This window comes from Xiphias gladius, chromosome 17, assembly GCF_016859285.1.
Source record: "Xiphias gladius isolate SHS-SW01 ecotype Sanya breed wild chromosome 17, ASM1685928v1, whole genome shotgun sequence".
NCBI lineage: Eukaryota > Metazoa > Chordata > Actinopteri > Istiophoriformes > Xiphiidae > Xiphias > Xiphias gladius.
This window is the reverse complement of record NC_053416.1, coordinates 380,001-402,500: the sequence shown is the minus strand read 5'-3', so window position 1 is coordinate 402,500 and position 22,500 is coordinate 380,001. Positions and strand designations below refer to the sequence as shown.

At 44.6% G+C, this 22,500-nt stretch overlaps 3 protein-coding genes and 1 non-coding gene across 4 annotated transcripts in view; 1 reads left to right on the top strand and 3 right to left on the bottom strand.

The window, feature by feature from the left end:
• Window positions 1-2,691, top strand: part of LOC120802324 (histone H2B 1/2-like) — a 2,988-nt gene extending 297 nt beyond the window's left edge. Inside the window, exons 1-2 of the mRNA XM_040150013.1 lie at window positions 1-96; window positions 2,625-2,691. The exon at window positions 1-96 is cut by the window's left edge and continues 297 nt beyond it. Of these exons, the coding sequence (XP_040005947.1) occupies window positions 1-96; window positions 2,625-2,676 (148 nt within the window). The 3' untranslated portion in view covers window positions 2,677-2,691. The remainder of the gene's footprint in view (window positions 97-2,624) is intronic.
• trnad-guc lies at window positions 603-674 on the bottom strand. Its single transcript has one exon. It is a non-coding gene; the product is annotated as a tRNA-Asp (tRNA).
• LOC120802807 (cysteine-rich and transmembrane domain-containing protein 1-like) lies at window positions 2,473-8,289 on the bottom strand. The gene is made up of 5 exons (XM_040150975.1): window positions 8,211-8,289; window positions 6,596-6,705; window positions 6,062-6,091; window positions 4,253-4,454; window positions 2,473-2,898 (listed from the first exon to the last, which is right to left on the bottom strand). The coding sequence occupies exons 1-5, from the start codon at window positions 8,287-8,289 to the stop codon at window positions 2,780-2,782; spliced, it is 540 nt and encodes a 179-aa protein (XP_040006909.1). The 3' UTR covers window positions 2,473-2,779.
• Window positions 8,290-11,615: 3,326 nt separating this feature from the next.
• Window positions 11,616-22,500, bottom strand: part of apbb3 (amyloid beta (A4) precursor protein-binding, family B, member 3) — a 14,836-nt gene continuing 3,951 nt past the window's right edge. Inside the window, exons 2-12 of the mRNA XM_040150739.1 lie at window positions 20,747-20,910; window positions 20,410-20,465; window positions 20,072-20,120; window positions 19,196-19,345; window positions 18,235-18,362; window positions 17,405-17,519; window positions 16,388-16,469; window positions 16,225-16,308; window positions 15,479-15,594; window positions 15,207-15,386; window positions 11,616-14,226 (exon numbers count right to left, since the gene is read on the bottom strand). Of these exons, the coding sequence (XP_040006673.1) occupies window positions 13,969-14,226; window positions 15,207-15,386; window positions 15,479-15,594; window positions 16,225-16,308; window positions 16,388-16,469; window positions 17,405-17,519; window positions 18,235-18,362; window positions 19,196-19,345; window positions 20,072-20,120; window positions 20,410-20,465; window positions 20,747-20,910 (1,382 nt within the window). The 3' untranslated portion in view covers window positions 11,616-13,968. The remainder of the gene's footprint in view (window positions 14,227-15,206; window positions 15,387-15,478; window positions 15,595-16,224; window positions 16,309-16,387; window positions 16,470-17,404; window positions 17,520-18,234; window positions 18,363-19,195; window positions 19,346-20,071; window positions 20,121-20,409; window positions 20,466-20,746; window positions 20,911-22,500) is intronic.

Here is a 22,500-nt window from a genome sequence, read left to right as displayed (position 1 = left end):
GATTCAGACCGCCGTCCGTCTCCTGCTCCCCGGCGAGCTGGCCAAGCACGCCGTGTCCGAGGGCACCAAGGCTGTGACAAAGTACACCAGCTCCAAGTAAACCCGCTGTCAACCAGCAACATAAAGGTCCTTTTCAGGGCCGCACACCTCCCTCACTAAGAGCTAATCTCCTCTCGTTAACTACGCTCGATACTGGATTATCGCCAGTATTGAGTGAAAGCACCGAAGGCTCCTCTACTACATAATCCTGACTTTAACTCCCGCTGTGTCTCCGACATAATCAACACTTTGAACGCGGCAGTCGGTGCCCAGGCAGCTACGAGCCGTTTTCACTTAGCACATTTATCACATACACGTGGACAAGACAAAGCGTCCGCTGTAGCTTCATTAGTGCAACGGAGACGCGCTTTATTCCTCAGGTCATGTCAGTGAAATAAGTAACGACCGTGTCCGGTAGGAGAAAGAGGTCAGACCCCGTTTCCACACGTGGTTCGGTTCAGCTTTACGTTCAGATTATAAAGTCGAGGGACACAGATGAGGACTCCGTAGGTCCCATGACTCAGGTTGGACATGTTTCCGTCCCCTTGGATAAAAGGATGTTCCTCCCCGTCGGGGAATCGAACCCCGGTCTCCCGCGTGACAGGCGGGGATACTCACCACTATACTAACGAGGAGTGACCTGAGTGTTATATCGATCTTACCATACTTATATATTGTATAGATTGTTGAAATCTTTGAAAACGTAGGGAACAACGTCGTGGTCTGATCTCGCTGTAGCTTTTTGTGATCTTTCTATAACGTACACAATTTAAATCCCTCAGTAACAGAAATGTTGTGGATTTGTGCTTAAAATGGATCTGGTGAGAGTTAAAGCACCGACTTATTTTCTTTTAGCTTATTGTAGTTTAGCTTATCTTAGTTTATCTTAGTTTATCTTTTCTTAGGTTATTTTAGTTTAGCTTAATTTATTTGATCTTATCTTATTTTAGTTTAGCTAATTTTATCTTATCTTATTTTAGTTTAGCTAATTTTATCTTATCTTATTTTAGTTTAGCTTATCTTAGCTTATCTTATCTTTTTTTTAGCTTAGCTTAATTTATCTTATTTTACCTTATTGTAGTTTATATTATTTTAGTTTATCTTAGTTTAGCTTATTTTAGTTTAGCTTAGTTTAATTTATCTTATTTTACCTTATTGTAGTTTAGTTTATCTTAGCTTATCTTAATTTAGCTTATTTTAGTTTGGCTTAGCTTAATTTATCTTATCTTATCTTATTTTAGTATATTTTATCTTAGCTTATCTTAGTTTATCTTATCTTATTTTAGCTTATTGTAGTTTAGTTTAGCTTAATTTCTTATTTTACCTTATTGTAGTTTAGTTTATCTTAGCTTATCTTAATTTATCTTATTTTAGTTTATTTTAGTTTGGCTTAGCTTAATTTATCTTATTTTAGCTTATTTTAGTTTAGCTTATCTTAGTTTATCTTATCTTAGCTTATCTTAGTTTATCTTATCTTAGCTTATCTTAGTTTATCTTATCTTAGTTTAGCTTAGCTTATCTTATCTTATTTTAGCTTATTGTAGTTTAGCTTATCTTATCTTATCTTATTTTACCTTAGCTTATCTTATCTTATCTTATTTTACCTTATTGTAGTTTAGCTTATCGTAATTCATCTTAGTTTATTGTAGTTTAGCTTAGCTTAATTTCATGTGTGTGCAGGAGTGTGGAGGTATAACCGGAGATCAGGGATTGACAGGAGGCTGAACCAATCCGAGGAGGAGAGGACAAATCTGAGTAGAAACCTGAGACAACTCTTTATTGTTGTTAAAACATTTTATTTTTATTTCCTTAAACCAGTGACCAGTTTTAATACTTTGGCTCAATGGTTGGTGTGTGTGTATGTATGTATACACACGGCAACTGGATATTATTTATTCCCCTGAACTTTCTCACTTATCAGATTAAACGTCTTCTTCCTGCAACTTGTGATGTTTTCTGAGCACATCAGTTATATTTCAGAGGGAATTGTGTTCATACAAAGAACGATTTAGTTTTAGAAAACAATCAGTTGGGTTAATATATTTTATTTTTATTAGAGTCAGCAGGATCAGAGGGAGATGATGATGACGATGATGACTGGGCACAGGCCCCCAGAGTCTGGGGCATCGGGGGGCCCCTGTTTAAAGAGACTGTTACCATCACTTGTCTGCCAAATGGGTAAATGTTAAAAGACAGACGACCACAAAGAGACAGACAATGTCTCTTTCAGTCTGGGGGTCTTGGTCCTCTGTAGCAGAGGGTCGGGGGCCTGTTGTCTCATAATCCATCCGTGTTTATAGTTTGATCTGCACACCGTTTTAGACAGAGAGCTGAAATTTAAAGGCTCTCCGGGGGATAGTTTTAATCCAAACTTAAAACATTTTTCTTGTTTTTCATAGACCTTACATTGAGATGACATCATGGAAATAAAACTCACTTTCCTAGGCTCTAGGGAAGTTTTACAAATATAAAACTTCCATGGATCAAAACTTGGAAATAGACTAAAATTGGATCTTGTTTGCAGTTGGAAGAGTCGCGCCAACGGTTTTACAGACGTCTCTTTTACTGTGATTTTTTTGTTGCAGTACTGCGAGTGGCCACTGGGGGACATTGGCGGTGCCATATCAGTTCTATTGATACACCCATAATTCTAATAATCAGATTCCAAGTGTTGGTGTCGTCATGGCGGCTCCGCTGCTTGATGGGAGACTCAATGAAGGTGAAGGTCAGAGGTCAGAGGTCAGCAGAAGTGAGAGGTCAACATGTCCCAGAGGCAGCAGCAGCACAGAGCAGCTGAACAGGCCGCCAGACACGACTCCTCAGCACCACCACCTTGATCCTTCTGCTCCACCACGAACACTGGCAGAGAGGGAGAGAGAGAGCGAGACCGGGGGTCAGGAGGTCATCAACAACATCTCACAGCCCCGGTACTCTTCTCTTTAAACTGTTCGTCAGCTAATTGGGGATTTTCTGTGAAACGAGAAAAAGACCAAGATAAACACTGTCGTTATTCATGACCAGAAATGTAGGAGGTCTGATTTTTACCCAAAGCAGGACTGTGAGGATCATTTACCACCACGTTCTTACACATCAGAAAGTCTTCATGATGTCATGTGACCCGGTTCCAGTTTGTTGTTATATTAGATAAGAGTCAAATTACACCACCACCACATCCACCACAGATACCAGATTAAAAAGACCGTCCCTGGAGGGAAGTTACCCACAGCTCAGCCGGAGGGCAGTCTACGGGGTGGACACTGGAGGAGGCCCTCTCCAGTGCGACGGTACTCTCTCCATCATTAGCATCTTATTGTATCTTTGGCTTTAAATTCCATTTACAAATTTAGCCCAAGTTGTAGCCCATGTGACGTACGATAGAAAGACAGAGGACGCCAGAACCAGGACCACTTCCAGTGCAGACACTGGACCAAGGCGCCAGTCAGACTTGAGACTTTATTCTAATAACCCGTTTCCCAGGAGCAGCTGGCGGCGTGACGGCAGCCCCGCTGCTCGACTGGAGACTCGGTGAAGGTCCAGGTCCGGAACAGAAGAGCAGTCAGAGGTCATCGTGTCCCAGAGGCAGCAGCAGCAGCACAGAGCTGCGTAACAGGCTGCCAGACACGACTCCTCAGCACCACCACCTTGATCCTGCTGCTCCACCACGAACACTGGCAGGGAGGGGGGGCAACAGAGGTGCACAGGCAGCGCCCCACCAACCACAGAGCTTAATTCATAGGCACCAAGTCCGATAAATTATTATTAAATATTTGAAATGAGTTGAATTTTACTTTTGAAGCATATGAATAGTATAAGAACATGACAGCGAGTCAAGACAACATTTTATTACGTTTATAAAAAAACAGGAATGCGTTTACATTCAGCATTAATGATGAATTTAAATTGTCTAATTTGAAGAAACTTTTTTTTTTAGTTTTCTAGACGATCAGAAGATTCTTTGCTCTATGATTTAATTGTTGAGTAAAAGCTCACAACTAGTTTACAACTTGTTCAACTGGCTGATAACTTCTTTTATAATATGTAGTGTATTATATCATTGTAGCAGGTATTAGTAGTATTTGTTTTATGTCCATTTTTCCTTTTTGGAGCTTTTTACTGTTTATAATGAAACTAAGACACTGTTCGTCCTTTGCACTTCGTCGCCGTCGTACTCGTTTTATTCGTTCTTATTATGTGACTCTGACCTTTGACCTACCCGTTTGTTTTGGCGGCTCTCCGTACGGCTTCGCGCCTTCCCAGTGATAGGCGGCCCCCGGGGGACCGCATTGGTATCCTTGCAACCCAGGCTGAGTCATGAATGCCCCTGGGGGCCCAGGTGGCCCCTGTGGCCCCGGTGGCATTGGGGGCCCATGGTAGAAAGAGTGGTCTCCTCCACCTGCGTAGGTCTGAGGGAAGGTCTGGAGAGGAGACGGATGTGGTTGTCTTAGTGACACTGTGATGGTCATGTGCCACAGGTTGAAAAAAATGAAATTTCAGTTTAAAAGAACAAACTCAGAGCTTCAGTCTGAAAAAAATACTTTTTTTCTCATCAGGTTAAGTTTAAAAAAGTATTGAATCTGAAAGACAATCGGAGTCGGGAAGAGTCTCCCTACAGGGTCACCTGTGGACCCTTCCGCTCAGTTTAATCCTTTGCATTTCACTATAAGACACAAGCTCTCTCAAATAAAACAGAAAACCAAGACAAAATGATAACGAAATCGCTCTAATAACGACCCACTGAGGACATTTTGTATATTTTGTTAGTTTTAGCGACCTGGTTGGAGTTTACATGCTACAATTAAGCCACAAAAATAAATTCTGATGAACTACGGCTATTGATATCAGTGCCTTAAGGCTGCCTTACTTTTTGGAAATATCAACATGTTTTGACCTTTTCTTCCCATTTAACAAAAAGTTTCATGCACCAGTGTTAAATGAAGGATTTAAGACGGGGATGCAATCCGACAAAGATGCGGAGGGGTAAAAATCAGAGTGGGTTTTATAGCCATTGCAACTACTGTTTGGTGGACTAAAAGACGGGGCCACATTTCAGACTTCTACGCGTTGTTAACCATGTTAACCTCACATGGTTCAAATGATCCAATATCTCACCAAAAATCTGAAGTTAGAGAAAAAGTCCAGAAACTGAAAACGGATTTGTGTTTTTTCTTCTTTCTCACGAATCCTCTGACGACCCCTCAGATTTACCTGGCGACCCTCTGGAGGGGCCCGACCCCCGGGTTGGGAACCAGTGGACATAACTAGCTACCTGTATATAAAGTAGTTAAAAGCAGCTCCACCTCCAGCAGCTACAGCAGCAACATGCTGCTACACACTGATGCTTCAGCATTAATCATCTAATGATGTCAGATATAATAACAGATCAGTCAGAGCGACCAAACCGCTACTTTTACTTTAATACTTTAACTACATTTTGCTGCTAATACTTATGTACTTTTACTTCAGTAAAGGATCTGAATACTTCTTCCACACCTGAGTAACGTGGGTCCATTTTAGATACAGGTCCACGACTTCGTTTCATGAATTAGTCTCATGTTCTAAAACAGACCAGACAGCGAACTGTTAAATCAGGTGGTGGTTGTCACAGCGTTAGCCTGGCTAATATTAACTTAGCATAAAAGAAACTGAACCACCAGGGGCTAACGGTAACGTTAGGTTGGCTCTTTGGCTGAGGGGCTAAACCTATGTTGTAACTGTCGACCAAATGGTTAAGTTAAGTCACGTTAAACGAGCGGAATTTGGAATAATAAGTACGCTAGCTAACGTTAGTTTCCATGGAAATAACGTTAACACCAAGCGTCACATCCAAATTGTGATGGCTAGTCTTCACTAAATTGAAACAGCTCAACCTTATCAGGCTATTTGTCCGACTAATGCTATGCTAACAATGATGATCATGCTTCAATATCTTTCAAATTTGTTTTTCTGATGTGGTTTATGTCTCCTGTCAGTGGTTTTGTCAGACGGGTAGCTGCTGACGGGAAAAGCAGTGCATGCTGGGTACCTGGTATGGCGAACCGGGGAAGGCTGCAGGCTGAGAGATGAGAGCTGTAAAGAGACAACAACTGGTCACGTGATCAAAACAACGCAATGAACAAGGTAAAACTGACTGTTTCAAAAAGCCCCAAGAATAAAGTCGGAACATTTTGAGACAGAAGCCATAATATGGCGATTAATTAAATCATAGTATTTTGAGAATGAATTCATAACAGTTCTAGAGTGAAGTCACAATATTAATAGCAAAGAATGGAGGTGAACTATTTTAAGAATGAAGTCATATTTTGTACTATGTTATATTAGAAAAATAAGGCCATAGCTCTTCTAAGGAAAAAGATGGATGGACGTGGAGAAGGTGAAGTTAAAGTTTTCACCAATAAACACTGTCATGAAAGATTTGACTCAGACTTTGAGCTGAAGTGTTGGTTTAGTTAAGAAAATGTCCATTTTAAGAGAAATCCTGCACTACGGTCATGACAGAAGCCATCGATGACTAACACAATTACCACCGGACTTTGAATATAAACGTTTCCTTTTGAACTGTGGCAGACGAACCTGGAGGGTAGCCGGGGGCCGGCGGTCCCTCAGGGAAATGAGGGCGGTACGGAGGAGGCTGTTCGCCGCTCATCTGGACGGAGCGGTGAGTGGAACCTAACAGAGGAAAGCAGAAATAGGTGGATAACAATAGCTACAACTTCCTCTTTCTACAATTATTCTTTATTGTTGAATATTACAACTTTTGTGACCTAAATTGTAAATACTCTATTATTCTTTCAGGCAACATCGTCTGTATTTCCTCCTGTTTCAGGAAATCACTGAGACTTTTATAAAAAGGAAACTATATATGAGTGAGGTGGTTTTAAAGATTTACGTCGTCAGTCGGAACCAGTGGGTAAAATTTAGACTCTCTGGAAATATTTCAAAAATATGGAAAAATCTCACGTCTTCCCATCACAGTGGCCTTAATTCTCTGTTGTCCGCTCAGTGTTTATCTTGTAGTCAACAACGTATTTACTGAAGGACTAACACACTGGTTTTGGCCTTTAATGCGATGCGTTGAGAGTGAAAAAATGATAGAATAAGATCGGAATGATGCTTTAAATTCCCCCTGAACGTTGGTGATCTCGAGACAATGATTCTTTGAGATCTTGGTGACCTCTTGACCTTTCCTGTGGCACCAGCATCAGGACAAAGGGCCCACTTTTGCACAACAAGTATGAAAATGCGAAGGGCAGGTTGTCACGCTGCAGCCAAACACAGAGCGACAGCAGAGCCGAGGTATGTCACACAGACACAGACACAGAGTGCGTGTTGTTGAACAAGATGTTCGCTGACCTGCTCTGAGATCGGCAGGTCGCAGCGTCACAGCTGTTTGGGTCGGATTCATAGAAACTGTTTCATACGATCACGCACGGTGCTGGAAAATAACCAAGAACATTTGCTCACGTACTCTATTAAGCACAGTTCTGAGGCACAGACTTCGCCTGAGGGTTTTCATTTTATGTTGCTGGTGACACTTTACATGAACCTCTATTTAGAATTAATAATCAGTCAATAAAGATGTATTGACTGGTTTATAAGAGACTCTAATGTAGCTGTAAGCAGATCTAAGGACAATTAAGTCTTTATTAGCGTTCGGTGTTTGTTCTACTTATTTCACGTTATTCCTTCCTGTGTTTTACTGTGTTGTGGTTCATCGTCTGTTCATCCAACTCCTCCACTGACGGAGGAGTTGGAGCCGGTGACAGAGACGCTGATAAACACTGAGATCTGGTCACAGCTGCACCAGAGTCTGTCAGGAACCAGTTACCACGTCTTTATATTCAGATTACACAGGATAAATAAACCAGTTACCACGTCTTTATAAACCGATTACACAGGGTAAATAAACCAGTTACCACGTCTTTATATTCAGATTACACAGGATAATTGAAGCGTCTGAGCGCAGACTCACAGAATCATGACTGCCAGGCGTCTTTATTAAAACCTGCCTCCAGAGTTCTGTGAACTGTCACAACTCAGTCATCGACATACCGACCGATGTAAACATATGTCTGTTTCTGTCTGTTTGACATGTGCATGTGATGCACAAGCATGAAAGCGGTGGGACAGAAATTCAGGAGTGGAAATAAAAAAGTTCTGAACTTTCAAATCACCTGACACATTTATGTCTAAAATCAGGTCGAGCAGGATTTTGGTGAGGGATCCGTCTAATGTCTGGTCAGCTGCCTTCATACCGGCTCTAATCTAATATACCGGTTTCCATGACAACCGCCGCGCGGAGACAGACCCCGTCTCTGCGTCTCTTTCTGTCAAACAGACGAGTTGTTTGTCCTGAGGAATCCGTACACTGGTTTCCAGTCAGACCGGTCCGCAGCTGTCAGCAACGCAAACCATCACGTGGCAACGAGGAAAAAACTGGTCTTATTTTTACAGGTATTTATCATTTGACTGAACAGAGCTGGAGCCGGACAGCTGCATCACGTGTTCTGGAAAAATGACGCCCCGCGTTTAAACCTCTTTATCCGCCAGGATCCATCGAAAGGCTCCGACGGATTTTGTTCTCGGACGACGTGACAGTGGCGGTGTAATACTCAGCCTTCGGCAGCAGCGCCGCCAGGGCCGCGATTCTCACCGGAGAATTCTCGTCGGCCGGACGACCCCCCGCGCGGCCCCGTTTTTTTCGCCGCCGCTCCGCCGTCGGACCGACGGGAACGGCGGAGGGAATCGGCCAGAACGAAAGTTTGTCTGTGTCTCTCTCTGTCTCTCGTCTCTCTTGACTCCTGAAATATTCTGAGATTTGGATTTTTGCGCAGTGATGAACTCACTGAAGACACAGACACACACATCAGTCTGTGCCCCCTGATTGTCCCCGTCTCTGTCCTGTCCTCTGTCTGAGGTCCCATGTCGTTTGACCATTGGCTGGATGGATGGACTATAGCGATTATGGTGGTGCACGAGGGCAGAGAGATGAGTGAGGGCCCCCCATCCCCCATGACCATTGACCACAATGTTCATGACAGATCAGACAGAATTGTTTTTTAAAATTCATATTCATAATTATCCCTATATCATATCCATGATTATATATTATTATTTCGTTTTTTTTCTTTTTTTAACAAAAAAAAAAAAAAAAACCAATGACACAGTGACACAGATCAGATCCAGGACCCTGAGGACTGACACCACCCCCCCACCCGTCACCACCTGAAAAAAAAAAACCAAACAGGTTTGGACTCAGCTTTCCTTCTGCGCTGAAAAAAAACACAAACACAGTGAGTTTTCTCTTCTTATCTCTGAAGTTATGTTATTGAGAGCCTGTGGTGGAAGGGAGTCTTTTTTCTTCCTTAAGTTAGAGGCTTAAGTTCCTTCACTTTTTCTCTCTTCCTCCGGAAGGACTTGGATTCTCACTGTTATTGTTAATGGTGTGTTTGTGGAAACTGTACAAAATTAAATTGACTTCTTTTTTCTTTTTCGGGAGTGTGTGAGAGGCCCGACCGTCTCTCCCCCGTCCCGGAAGGACTGTCCGCCGTCCGCCGTCCCCCGTCGCCGCCCCGCGCAGCGGCAGCGCCGCGCGGAGCGAGGCGGATCGGCGACTCTCTCGGAAAAGGGCGGTCGATCCTCACGAGGGAGTTCAGAGCGGAGTTTGGCGAGAGGAAGGATGAAGTGACAGACAAACCTTCGAGCTGTCAGCGAAGACACACTCTCTCTGTTTGTCTCCGTCCACCGTTTGACTCCTCCTCTCCCTCAGGACTGAAACCCCGACTGATCTGATTGAGTGAGAGCATTGAGGGCGGTCTGGAGTGTCGAGGGCAGTGACGAGTGCTGGGACTGAGAGATCTGACACCATTGTTCATGTAAAGCCATGGACATTGGCTGAAGGATAAAATGACCATTGGCTGATCGACAGTGTATTATCTTTTCATTGTTCATTTATTTATTATTCTACTTAAAGTTTTTATTTTTCTAACAAACAATAAAAGGTTTCTTCTCTGACCTAGTGCTTCTCTCCCCTCCTTCTGTTGACTCCAACCCACCCGTCACCTGATGACTGATGAAGAAACTGAACAAAACAGAACCCAACCAGGTTTGGCTGAAACTGAAAAAAAAAACAAAACAGGTTTGGACATCCCTACAGTTGGTCTCTGAGTTTAATAAAGTGAGTCCTAACGGTGAAGAAGTCCACTCCCGGTAAAGAAAGTCAGCTTCCCTGCCAGTCCGGTCTGTTCTTCCTTCAGTTAGGCTTTTTCTGTTCCCACTGTTATACACGTGTGCAGATGTTGTGTCAGATCCAAAAATTATTTGACAGCTTTTTTTCTTTTTGGAGTTTAAGGAGTTGCCCTCGCCTCTCTGCCCCCGTCCCGGAAGGACTGGTGGATGAGGACCCAGATTGACCCCCCCGTCCCCGAGGGACGGGCTGGGATCTGGACTCCAGAGATTGACCCCCCCGGAGGGGACGGCTGGATCAGACCGACTCAGATTGACCCCGGTCGCCCCCCGGTCGGGGGGGGGGAGATCAGACGACTCGAGATTGACCCCGTCCCCGGGAGAGCTGCTGGGATCAGACTGACTCAGATTGACCCCCGGTCCCGGAAGGACGGCTGGATCAGACCGACTCAGATTGACCCCCGGTCCCGGAAGGACGGCTGGATCAGACCGACTCAGATTGACCCCCGGTCCCGGAAGGACGGCTGGATCAGACCGACTCAGATTGACCCCCGGTCCCGGAGGGACGGCTGGATCAGACCGACTCAGATTGACCCCCGGTCCCGGAAGGACGGCTGGATCAGACCGACTCAGATTGACCCCCGGTCCCGGAGGGACTGCTGGATCAGACTGATTAGGATTGACCCCCGGTCCCGGAGGGACTGCTGGATCAGACTGAGTCAGTTTGAGCTGGTGTTCCTAATAAATTGACAACTGCTTATGGTCTGCAAAGACTAAACACCTGCCAAAGGTGAAGAGCTGAATACGATCGGATTTTCCTCCAAAATCCGTCAGAACTTTGACAGAGACCGAGACCGTTCTGGTTTCCAATAGGTGACGTTGCTGAATTTAGACACATCACAGCTGCATGTTCATGAAGTGAAAGAATAAGTCAGCTCGTTACGCTGATCTGGTCTGGTCTGGTCTGGTCTGGTCTGGTCTGGTCTGGGGGGTGACGGGTCCTCAGACACCGGATGTATCACTTCTGTTAGCGGCTCTTTCCTCTTTTCTTCCTCGTATCTCTTTCTCCTTTGTCTTTTCCTTTGAAAGCAGAGATATAGTAAAAAAAGGGAGAGAAGGTTTCACAAATGTGAAACTGCTTTAAACAGGAGTCTGCTTCCCACTGAAGTCCAGGTTTGACCCGTGCTTTGTAAGCCACAGACGGAGGAAATGCAGCGACAATTCTTCTCTGCGTTCACGAGTAACATATCGGTGTGGCCTCTGCAGCAGGAATGACGCCTTTCAGCTCCTACACAACGTTAAAAGCAGCTACCGGCTTTGGTGCTGTGGCCGATCGGTGTAAATGAGCGTCAGGACCAGAGAGAAAAATACTTTCATCGGTTTATTTGACGTTTTCGGTTAATTTACATGACATCATTGACTTCTTTTGTGCCAGAGTATTTGACTGCAGATATACAGGGAGAGAAACCCAGCAGGTGACGTCCGGCTCGGGGTTCGTCTCCCGGAGCTGCAGACTGACGAGGTGTTTGGACGCTGAATGCGTTTCCGTTCTTGTAATAACACACCCTGAACCTCTCGCTGAAATTTTCCTACTGACATTAAACACAATAAAGCTTCTATCTACAGGCGCTTTGGCCGACCAGGAGGCAGCTGGAGAGTCTGTCTATATTGTGAGTTACAGTCTGCATCCTATTTCTGAACAGCGCCTCCAGCTGTACATTCGGTAACGTGAAGCCATGGGATGTGAGAACGGTAAAGAAATCCAAGTCTCCAGGATATTTTCAATGACTTTCCATGCTGTCATTTGTGCCTGACATGCAAAGTGTCAAACTGTCGTTGACTTTCACTAAAATAGCATTTAAATGAATGTGGATTTGCTTGCGGTGTGTTTACTGACCGTCTGAGGAGGCGTTTAAGAGCTCTCAGTGTTCCTGGGAGGTCAGTGTGAAAGCCTCCATATCTGCCAATCAAATCCATCCTGATTATTCGTTAATCTTTTTAAATGTATCTTATGTTATTCTTTTGTCTGCTGAAGTCTTACTTAATGTATTTTATGCGTAATCTAAAGAACAGCTTTTGTATGCTGGAGTATCAGGCCACAGTCTTAATATTATGAGAAAAATGTCAGAATTAATAGAAGAAAAACTTGTAGTACAGAATAAATTCGTAATATTCAGGAAAAAAGAGCACGTGCCTTTACTACTGCTGTAGTTTGAAATGTCATGACTATATTCTGAAAATATCCCTTTATCTTACTTTTACTTTCTTACTTTTTTCTCAATATTCTGACTTAGTTCATGAATAAAGAAATATTCTTGAGAATAATTGTATTCTCAAATCATTACATCTGTTTGTTCAGGATGTGACGACTTTTCCCTGCTAATATCATGGCTTCATTTACTGAATATTACAATTACAATTACAATTTTATTTTCTGATTTTATTCTCAAAATAATCAGACAAGATAACAACTTTGTTCTCATTATATTATAGACTTTGTTGGACTTTATCATTACTATTAGACTTTATTGAATTTTTCTCAAAGGATTCTGACTTTTGAAATATTCTGACTTTATTCTCTAAACATTACGACTTCCTGCCCCTAATGTCTCAGATTGGGTTTTTGTCCGGACACTGGCCACGACCCTCTGTTCATCTCTCTCCTTACAGAAACCGTTAGCAGGTGAACTGCTGTAACCATGGAAACCTGTTACTTCACCGCCTCCCGCCATGTGACCTGAACATGGAAAAATAAACAGGTAAGTCAATAAACATTGCGGGTTTGTTCTTCTCTCTGGGTCTGAATCTCTCACTGCAGCTTTTCTAACTCACTAAATATGAAGCTTGAAGCGAACGCACACAGAACACTTATCTGACACTGACACCCAGTGTAGAAAGAGGCTTGTCTTCTCTATCTTACCTCTAAGTTTCACTCTTTTTAAGGGGTTCAGACACAAATCCTCCTGAATGGTCACATTACAGTGAAGGGTTGGGGGTGGGAGTCGTGTTGAAGGGTCGTTTAAGGGTTTCTTTAATATGAAAAATGATGCTGAAGCTATTCGTTGACTAAAGCTAAGTCAGATCCTTCTGTCGTTTCAATACCCAGTCTTCATTTTCAGTTTCCTTTTCTGTTTTAACATTTAATTATGGTCCAATTATCCTGAGTCGTTGATATAACAATAGTTGATCAGTTTTCTCCTTTAATCTTAATTCTGGATAAAATGAACCTCCGCAGATCTTAACTGAGAAGGTGATGAGGTGTCGGTGGAGGTCTTGATTGACGTGTGACTGATCAGTCCTCTGCTGTTTGGATCCAGTGGTTTTTCATTTTTCCCGGTCTGATCCATCACAGCCACTTACAGGTCCGGTAACACAGAAAACCCACGTTGGTGTCCCTAAAACCTCTGCTAGTCACCTGACATTCATGCTGTTCACCCCAGCAGCCTTGATGGCGTTGCAGCGTCAGGTGAGACTAACCTCACCACAACGAGTTCAGACAGGTATGTGTCAGATCCAACAAACAGGAGACGAGGCGACTGTGGTGAGTGTCGGCGTCGCTGGTGATGTGAAGGCGGCACAACCGGCCGGTCGGACCGCCAGAGTCATGAGTTCAGCCAATGAGGTGTTGGCCCGGATCGTGGCCTCGCCGTCATGGTCGTGGTAAACATTTTTTAGTCCCGGAGGACCGGAGACCACTCGGTGACCTACCTCTGCTGACGTATGACTCTGGCAGTCCCTCCCCCATCATTAAGACGTGGCGGTCTGTTTGTTACGAAAGGTTTCGAAGAACGCCAACATCCCCTTCCTCACGCTGCTGCTGCCATTGCCCTTCGTTATCCTCGGACTCATCGTGGTGGAGCTGCCGCTAAGGTGGTAACGAGATGTAAGAGGAGGGAAGGCGGCACCATCCATGGAGTTGGCTCGTTTAACCTTTGACGGGTTCTCACGCCACGTCTTGGACCTCGGAGGAGGAGTCTGAGCCACCAGACACTTCTGATACTGGACCTGACGGAGAGGGGAGGACCGTTAGGGGAATCCGTAGGAAATAAAGCCAGGAAATCAGCGAGCAGCAGAGAGCGACAGATTGGCGACCAAACATCAACCGAACCAAACATCAAAACCAAAACAAAAACAAAAGCGGCTAAAGAGCTCTGTGGACCTGCACAGGGGGTAAGAGTCCGCTGTGAGTCTGCACATTATCATCTTGTAAAGTAACTGTGGCTCACATGTTAGCAAACAGTTCCCAGCCTCCACATCCAGCAGACACAGGGAATCGTGATCATCCCAACAAATCCTCCATATTAGACAACAAAATACGTCACTTGTCCACGCGCTCTACAACGATCAGGGCGTCTGATCTGACGCCCTGATCATCAGGACCACATCATTTATCTTTGCCTTCGAAACTGTGGGAAAATAAATCAGTTTCATGATGTGACAATGCAGTAGTAAAGGTTTTTTTAGGTTTAGACACAAAAACGACACGGTTCGGTTCTCGGTTCTTAACCCGTGAAAAATCACGGGTTAAGGTACTGATGAAGTGTTTGGCTGTATGGAGATTTATGCAGGCACTGGTTATGGATTCTTGCGTTTAACATTGAAGACCATGAAAGGGTGAGACATAAATATCCAATCACTGGAAGCAGAAGTCGGACTCTGTTTTTTCATTAGACACTGCAGCGGTGCTACGCCGAGCGCGTCACTTAATTAGCCTGTATACGCAGCCCCTCAGTGGCTTTAAGTTTAGGCTTAATCGCCACAAAACAGGAAAAAACTCAAAAACAAATACCTGTCAGAGTAAAAGTCGACCTCAATGCATTTAGAAGAATGTTTTCCATTAATCATGTAGAGAGGTTGAGAACCACTGAGGCCGAGTCTGTCAACTCACATTCATAAGGTGTGTTTGGCTTCAGCTAGTGGTCAGAGAGAGAACTGCAGGTCCTCCACACTGAGCAGACAGACAGACAGACAGACAGGCGTCTCACCATACATGCAGCCTGGACGGCCTCAGAGATGATTCCTGCGTCCGGTTCACACCAGAACACGTGACACTCGAATCGCTGCGTGCCGCCGTCGACGATCACAGCGAAGGTGTGGCTGTCGTGGCCGACGCCCAGAAAGGTGAGGAAACGCACCTGACACTCCCAGAACGGCTCCTCCCCCTCCTGTCAGGATCCGGTAACACAGATGAAACAGAGCTGAGGTGACCTCTAACCCGGCAGATAAACAGTGTTTTCTGTTCTAACAATGACGGTACCTCTCCCTTCCACAGAGACAGGACGTTATCAGTGATGTGGATCACAGTCGGCTCCCAGTCGTCTCGGTCTGTAGAGTTCATGATGCTCTCGATCGCTCTGTTCAACACCTCCATACCTGCAGCACGCAAACACACCTTCATTCAGAAACCCACAGTTACAGCAACAGCCTTCAGATTAATCAGCTGCACGTGTTCAAGTTACAAGCCTCAGATTTCAGGCCTGGTTGATTTGGCGACACCCGTTGGTCATTGGATGTAACAGTAGGTGTGTTTTTAAAAGTCCAGGTCTGAGAGTTCGGTTGGAGATGACACTAGGAGGTCCACTCAGATCTGAGCTTGTTTTGGCCCTGGTATCAGGTTAACGCTGCCTGCAAAAACCAGGACACCCACCCAGACTCAACCGCACCAACACAAACTAATGATTAATGAATTCATTCACGAACTGATCAATAAACTCACTGGCGTATCCGAGCAATCAGCTGGCACACCTGGCATTTATTAGCTGTTGTTTCCCTGTCACCTCTGCCTGCTCCTGATGACGGTTTTAAAGTGAAGCCGAAAGCCTGAGAAAACTGCCACCACGCCTCCGTTCTTCTCTGGAGTAACTTCGCTCTAAAATAACTGCATCACTCATCAGCGTCACCAGAAGCTTTAACCATGAGTTTGTTCACCGTCTTTACATGATGCAACAAACGCAGAGGTCAATACGGGTGTGTTGAGGTGTAACAGGTGTCTTTCTGTCCTACCCATGGCTCTGGACACGGGCAGGTTACCAATGTACTGGACCTCAAACTTCTGGACCTGCTTCCGCACCGCCTCCAGGAACTCAACTGAAACAACAACAAGTAATTCTTAAAGAACCAATCACAGAGCGACAGGTGATCTCAGAGATCCGAACAGGTGACTTACCTTGTCTGGGCAGGTCTTCAGGTGAGATGCTCTCCATCGTCAGAGAGCGAGACGGCCTCATCAGCGCCTTCTCTGACATCATCTACAGACACAGAAAAGTTTAAACGTCCGGGTTTTTACTTGTTTATCCTGCAACAGTGCGAAAGGATCAGTCTGGTTTTAGATTAAACGTCTGTTGCTGTCAGTAAATCTCATTTAAGGAGACCTTTAAAAACGTCGATTCATTGTTAAACTGGACTCGCGAGCAGATACACACTTTCAAAACAGGTTCTGTGGTTTTGTGAAACAGCTGATGATTTGTCGAACATAAGAAAATCACGGGATATAAGACACCGGTGAAAGCACACCATATGGAAAAGGTAACTACACCAAATGGTACTTTATGTGCGTCGAATACACCAGGAATTTATTTTCACATGCCGTGGGATGGTCACCCAGGTGAGAAATCTTGGCTCGTTGTGACGGCCGTTCTGTCAAGCTGATGCGTCTTGATCAATAACTTCTCACTAATGTGATATTTCACTTTCCCTCAGAAGCGGCTCGCCGGTTGGACAGCAACAAAGAAATATTTAGCATTAAGGTGGCAGCCCCCTCATTCTGTCGCAATATATTCATCAGCAAAATAACAGGTATTTCATATACAACATTATATTTACAGGTACCCAGCATTTACAAAAATGCTCAGAGTATAATTTATTTCTCCCAGTTGTTTCTCCTCATACCAGTAGGAACCAGTCAGTGTTCTACTGGGAACTGATCATGCAATGAAATTGGACTGTGAATCACAGACTGGATTATAAAGTTTTACCAAAACAATTTAATGTGTCCAACACTTTGGTTTTTGACCAAATACCTGCACAACTAACGGCGTTCTCCTCAGCCTCAGCTGTACTTTGTGTTCACTGCTGATTAGCTAATGTTGCGTGCTGACACGCTAAACTGCGATGGGGAACGTGGTGAAGGATACACCTGAGAGTGTGCTCAGGTTCTTTAAGGACACTGCAGGGGCTCACTGACCTTGGAGCACATCTCGTGCAGAGCTGTGGCGATGGCTTTGGCAGGAGCGTCGCAGCGAAACACGTGACACTTTAGCACACAGCTGTCCTTATCTCCGGCCACGAAGGCAAAGTCCCTGAACGCACCACGCGCACACACACGCACGCGCACACGCACACACACACACACACACGGTGGTCATGTGGTTGTGGTCGACCAGCTGATGGGCAGGTGATCAGGTTAAACCAATAAATTACCCTAACATATAGAGGAGGTTGTCTAGATGAGTGTAACTGTGTGTGTTCATGGCTCTGGCTGTGAAGAGGTAAAGGTAGAGTGGTTTACCTGTCCCTGCCCAGGTTGAGGGGGGAGGGGGGGCAGGGCGTGTTAAAGAAACAGAGAAAGTGACAGTGTTAGTGCAAACAGACAGGAAACAAACTGAAAGGTGAGTTCGATTTCAACACCTCAGCGTGTAGAAACATCCAACTGTGTGTGCTGTCAGAAGAAAACCTGCCGTCTCGTAGTCTTCAAAGTTCTTTTTCTAGAGAATAATTAATCGATTTTATTCTATTGGACATTTTTAAGATATTTCGGCAACATTTACAAAGTTTCTTTGTAAAATAACAAACCTACTGAGGACGTTATAGAAGAAAAACCTCTAGTTTTAACAAGGTACGTTGATTTTGTGTAATAACGAGTAAGTTTTGTGTTATAACAAAATAAAGGCACATGTCTTTGTCTTGGTAGCACGATGTGAAGGGGACACCAGAGGACTGGTAGTTTTCATTTGGACATCGGACAGACAGGGGGACAGACGGGGAGAGGTGGATCGACAGGTCTGGTTGGCTCACCTGCCGTTGTTGCAGCCCACCCCCCAGACACGGATGTTGATGATTGGCTGACAGTGGAGGGGGGTGTGGTCTAAAGGGTCCAACAGGGTCAGAGTGTCTTTCTTCAGAACCAGCATCATCTCCCGACCCTGCACACAAACAGATAGGTAGGTAAAGGAGACAACACAAATCAGTTCCTGTCTGATCAGGTTTAAATCAGATCTCGAGTCAGACCTTGACAGTATTAACAGGTCTAAACCAGACCCTTACAATCTAAATTGCTTTAAACCAGATAGTCTGGACAGGTCTGAAGCAGGTTCCGACAGTTTTTACCAGATTCTGATAGTCAAAACAGGTTTAAACGAGATCTCGACGGTATGAACAGGTTCTACAAGATCTCAACAGTCTAAGCAGTCCAGACTGTTCTTGTTTGTGGTTCCCCGACGGTGGAACCAGGTACCAAATGTTATCAGAGCGAGAGTGTCCCGCTTAACTTCAAGAACCTCTTAAAGACTCATCTCTTCTGAGAGCATCTCCTCTCCTGACACCGCTGACACCTCTTGCATGCCCAACTAGTGCTTTTGGTGAACTTCTGTACCTGCCCTCCCTGACTTTGTCTCGTTGGACAGTTCTAGTCCTCAGTACCTACTTCACGGTCTCCTACTGTACTGAAGCTTTAGTCATGTCCCTCATTTGTAAGTTGCTTTGGATAAAAACATCTCCAAATGAGTCGGTGTAATGTATATGTAAACAGGTTTAACCCAGATCCTGATCCTCTAAACAGGTTTAAATGAGATTCTGGTATACTAAACCAGATCCCGACAGTTTAAGCAGGTCTAGAAGAAGCTAAAACATTTGGGAGAAACACTGTAGAAAGATTCAGCAGCTTATCTCAGTTCATGTCCACATTCTGGGTCAGTTTGTGATGGATCTACACTCTAGACAGACAGACAGACAGGTTCCGGTTCAGCAGGTGTCTCACCTCCCCCCAGGCTCCCGGCCTGTCTCTCTGCTCGGGGCTGCTGCAGTGAGACAGCTGCTGGATGACGTTACTGACAGCGAGACTGCTGCGACCAGGAGACAGGTCCTCCTCCTCCACCTGCAGCCAGCCCAGTGAACGCACTGCAAAACACTGACAGACAGACAGGTGGAGAGATTAAGCGGTCAGAGAGTTGTTGGGTGACAAACAGAGAAACCGGGACACAGAGAGACAGACAGATTGAATCAGATTAATGCTAGATTAAAATAAAACTATGGTAGAGAGAGGTACACACACACCAGGAGAGAGAGAGAGCGAGATTAGTCCAGATTAGACCACCAGAATACAGCGGACTAGCAGCTCTGAATCAAAGACGGACGTCCCTTTATTTACTTTATTCACTTTTGTTTGTACAAGTCGCACATCATCTGCTCACAGTGTCATCTTTACCTTCCCCTGACATCACAGCTGGTGGTCACAGAAGACACCTTCTGCTTCTATAAACAAGATGGACGCAGCTGTTGTTGTTCATGGTTTCATGAATCCGAGGACAGCAGACCAGGAAACGATGCTCAGATTATATTTTGAAATATAAACTGGTACCGTTTTATTTTGTTAGTTGGTTGGTTTATTCGTCAGCGGGTTACGCAAAGAGTACCCAACCGATTCACAGAACCCGGTGGAGGGATGGTTCTTAGGTCAGGGAAGAACCCGTTCCATTTTGGTCCGGATCGGTCAAAGAGACAGATCCAGGATTTCTCTATCACTTTCTTTAACATTGCGAAATAGGGCATTTTACCCCTTGGTGGAGGTACGTGCTACGGAGCAACAGTCTACTTGTTATTATCACCATTATTATTATTATAGCGGCGGTCATACCTTGGAGTCAGGGTCGTGGTTGGTGAGATAATCTTCATTCCATGAAGACCTGAGAGAAAAAAAAGAATTCATGCCGTTTGTGTGTCAACCCGTGTAAACGACAGCCTGGACGGTCCTCATGAGCCTGTAGAATAACAGGCGAGTGTGTGCGTGCACTTGTATCGCAGTCTTTGTGAGGACCAATGTCAGTTTTTGAGCCATAATAGTGAGGACATTGATGCATTGTGAGGACATTTTGCTAGGTTAGACGTGATGGTTAAGGTTGGGGTGAGGGGCTATGGAAAGTGCTCTGTCAATGAGGGTCCCGATAAGTGCGGAAAGACAAACTTGTGCCTTACCTGTCCTCAGGCGGTCCGTCTGTCTGTCTGTTGGGGATCTGCTGTCCAGCTGTCTCCTGCTGAGACACAACACCACAGAAGAAGAAACACTCCAGAAGTCTGCCTCTACATCAGACAAACCTGAGCTGATCTGAGCTAACTTGGCCTACCCAGACTAACTGGGTTCAATAAATAGGTTCTAACGTGTTAGAACGTCCTTGTTCTAACGTGTTCTATCTATCATGCTCTAACTGTTATATCTGTTGTTGCACGTTTTAATCTGTTCTTAATGTTCTAACCTGGCGTAACCTGTTATATTTGTTCTAACGTGTTCTAACGTGTTCTAACGTCTTCTGACCTGTGTGTCGAGCTGCTGGGGCGTCCCAGTGAGGCGGGGGTGTTGCCACTGGGTGGCGCCGGTGGGAACGTGCCAGTAGTAAGTTCCTGTGGAGTCTTTGATCGTTCTCCAGCCGGAGGGAAGGTCCGGGTCCAGCAGCAGGTTCTGGTCTGTCCAGATGTTGTCTGCAGGGACACAGAAACTATCAGCACCTGTCCTCCACTCTGATCAATGTGAAAATGTAACTCACTGCTGCTGTTAGCGCCCCCTACAGGCCGTAGTGTTGATTACACCACAATATGAATAAGCATCATCCTCACGATTTATCTGTTAAGGTCCAGTCACACCAGCATTTGAGGCAGTAAGTCTCTCACTCGCTAGGGTGAAGTAAATCCAGCCGGAGTTCGGTTTTGGTCAATTCTGACCTGCAGATTTACACAGTGCACCAATACCAGTACTGGGAGATTTTCCACCCAGTAGGCCAATTTAAATGGGCAGGTGGACACAATACAAAACTGATACTCTTTGTACCATTTAGGCAGTTTCCATCAACCAAAGGTTTTGTCTAAATACCAGAGGTTTAAACTGTGAGGGAGGAGCAGAGGGACAGAGGTGAGGTGATGATACTGTGTGAGGCGAGGGGGACAGGTGGGTGCAGTGATTACATCTGTAACCAGCTTCTCTCCAATCAGCTGGCAGTCTTAAGTGGCGAGAGACGAGCTGATTGGTCGGGAGACGTCAGTCATTCGGCTAAATTTAGAGCAACTGAAATCCTGTTAAGCTAATAATAACAGCTAATATCGATCGACAAAAATAACATGTCAGCAGTAAGATACTGTTAAAAAAATCAGCCCTCCTCCTCCTCTCTTACTCTGCACTTTTATTTCTGCAGTAGAAGGTGACTTTAAGCTGACACGCTCCGCTGGCACATGATGCCACATAAAAACCGTATTCACTCAGTCCTACAGAAATCAATAAACAAAAATTCAATAAATTCGTCAATCAGTGAATTTAGTCATTGACTCTTAGGTCAGCTTATGATCTAACCCACTGCACTCTCTGTGGCTGAGAGTTAAACTCTCTTTATTTACAGACGTTTAGCAGAGTACTTGCATTAACCAGGCATCTCATATATCGTTATTTTCAAAATAAGTTGGGCCTCCACTCAGCCTTGCTCACAGTTTGCCCCACTGTTCACACATGTTGCTGCAACAAAAAAGAAAAACCCCAAATGACTTCACCATAGACCTTCATTATAAAATAAACCTCAGTAAAACTGTCTTGTTGAAGGACAGGGGACCTTCAACTTGACACAAGGTCAATTATTCCTCTTTGTACTATGGATTTTAATCCATGAAGGTTTTATATTTGTAAAACCAGAGCCTAGAAAGGAGATTTTACAGTATGTTACATCTCAATTTAAAGTCCAGTATCCAGGTCTTGTTCATTCTTCACTCATGGCCCCAACCTGAGCCCTGTTTTCCTAGTCTATATTTGTTTACATATTGTCAAACTTTCACCATTAAACTTATGCCAAATCAGCTGCGATCAGCTCCTGTTCTCAGTGTAGCCGTGGATGTTCAGACAACTGGATCACTGTGATACTGAGGGAAACTTAAAATAGGAAGATTCTGAATGAAGTTCTGCAGCCTCTTTTTTCTCAGATTTCTAGGTGGATTTCTGGAGCTTTATTCTGGAGGGACATCAGAGATCATGATAATCGGAAGTCTGACTGAATCCTATCAACACAAGTTTCATGTCTGGGTTCAGATCTG

Coding starts and splice junctions, on each gene's coding strand:
- LOC120802807 (XM_040150975.1), bottom strand. CDS start 8,289: ATGAAGGCAGCTGACCAGACATTAGACGGATCCCTCACCAAAATCCTG. Junction 6,092..6,595: donor CTCCAGGTTCGTCTGCCACA/GTTCAAAAGGAA, acceptor CTCATCTCTCAG/CCTGCAGCCTTCCCCGGTTC. Junction 2,899..4,252: donor AGAGCCGCCAAAACAAACGG/GTAGGTCAAAGG, acceptor CCTCTCTGCCAG/TGTTCGTGGTGGAGCAGAAG.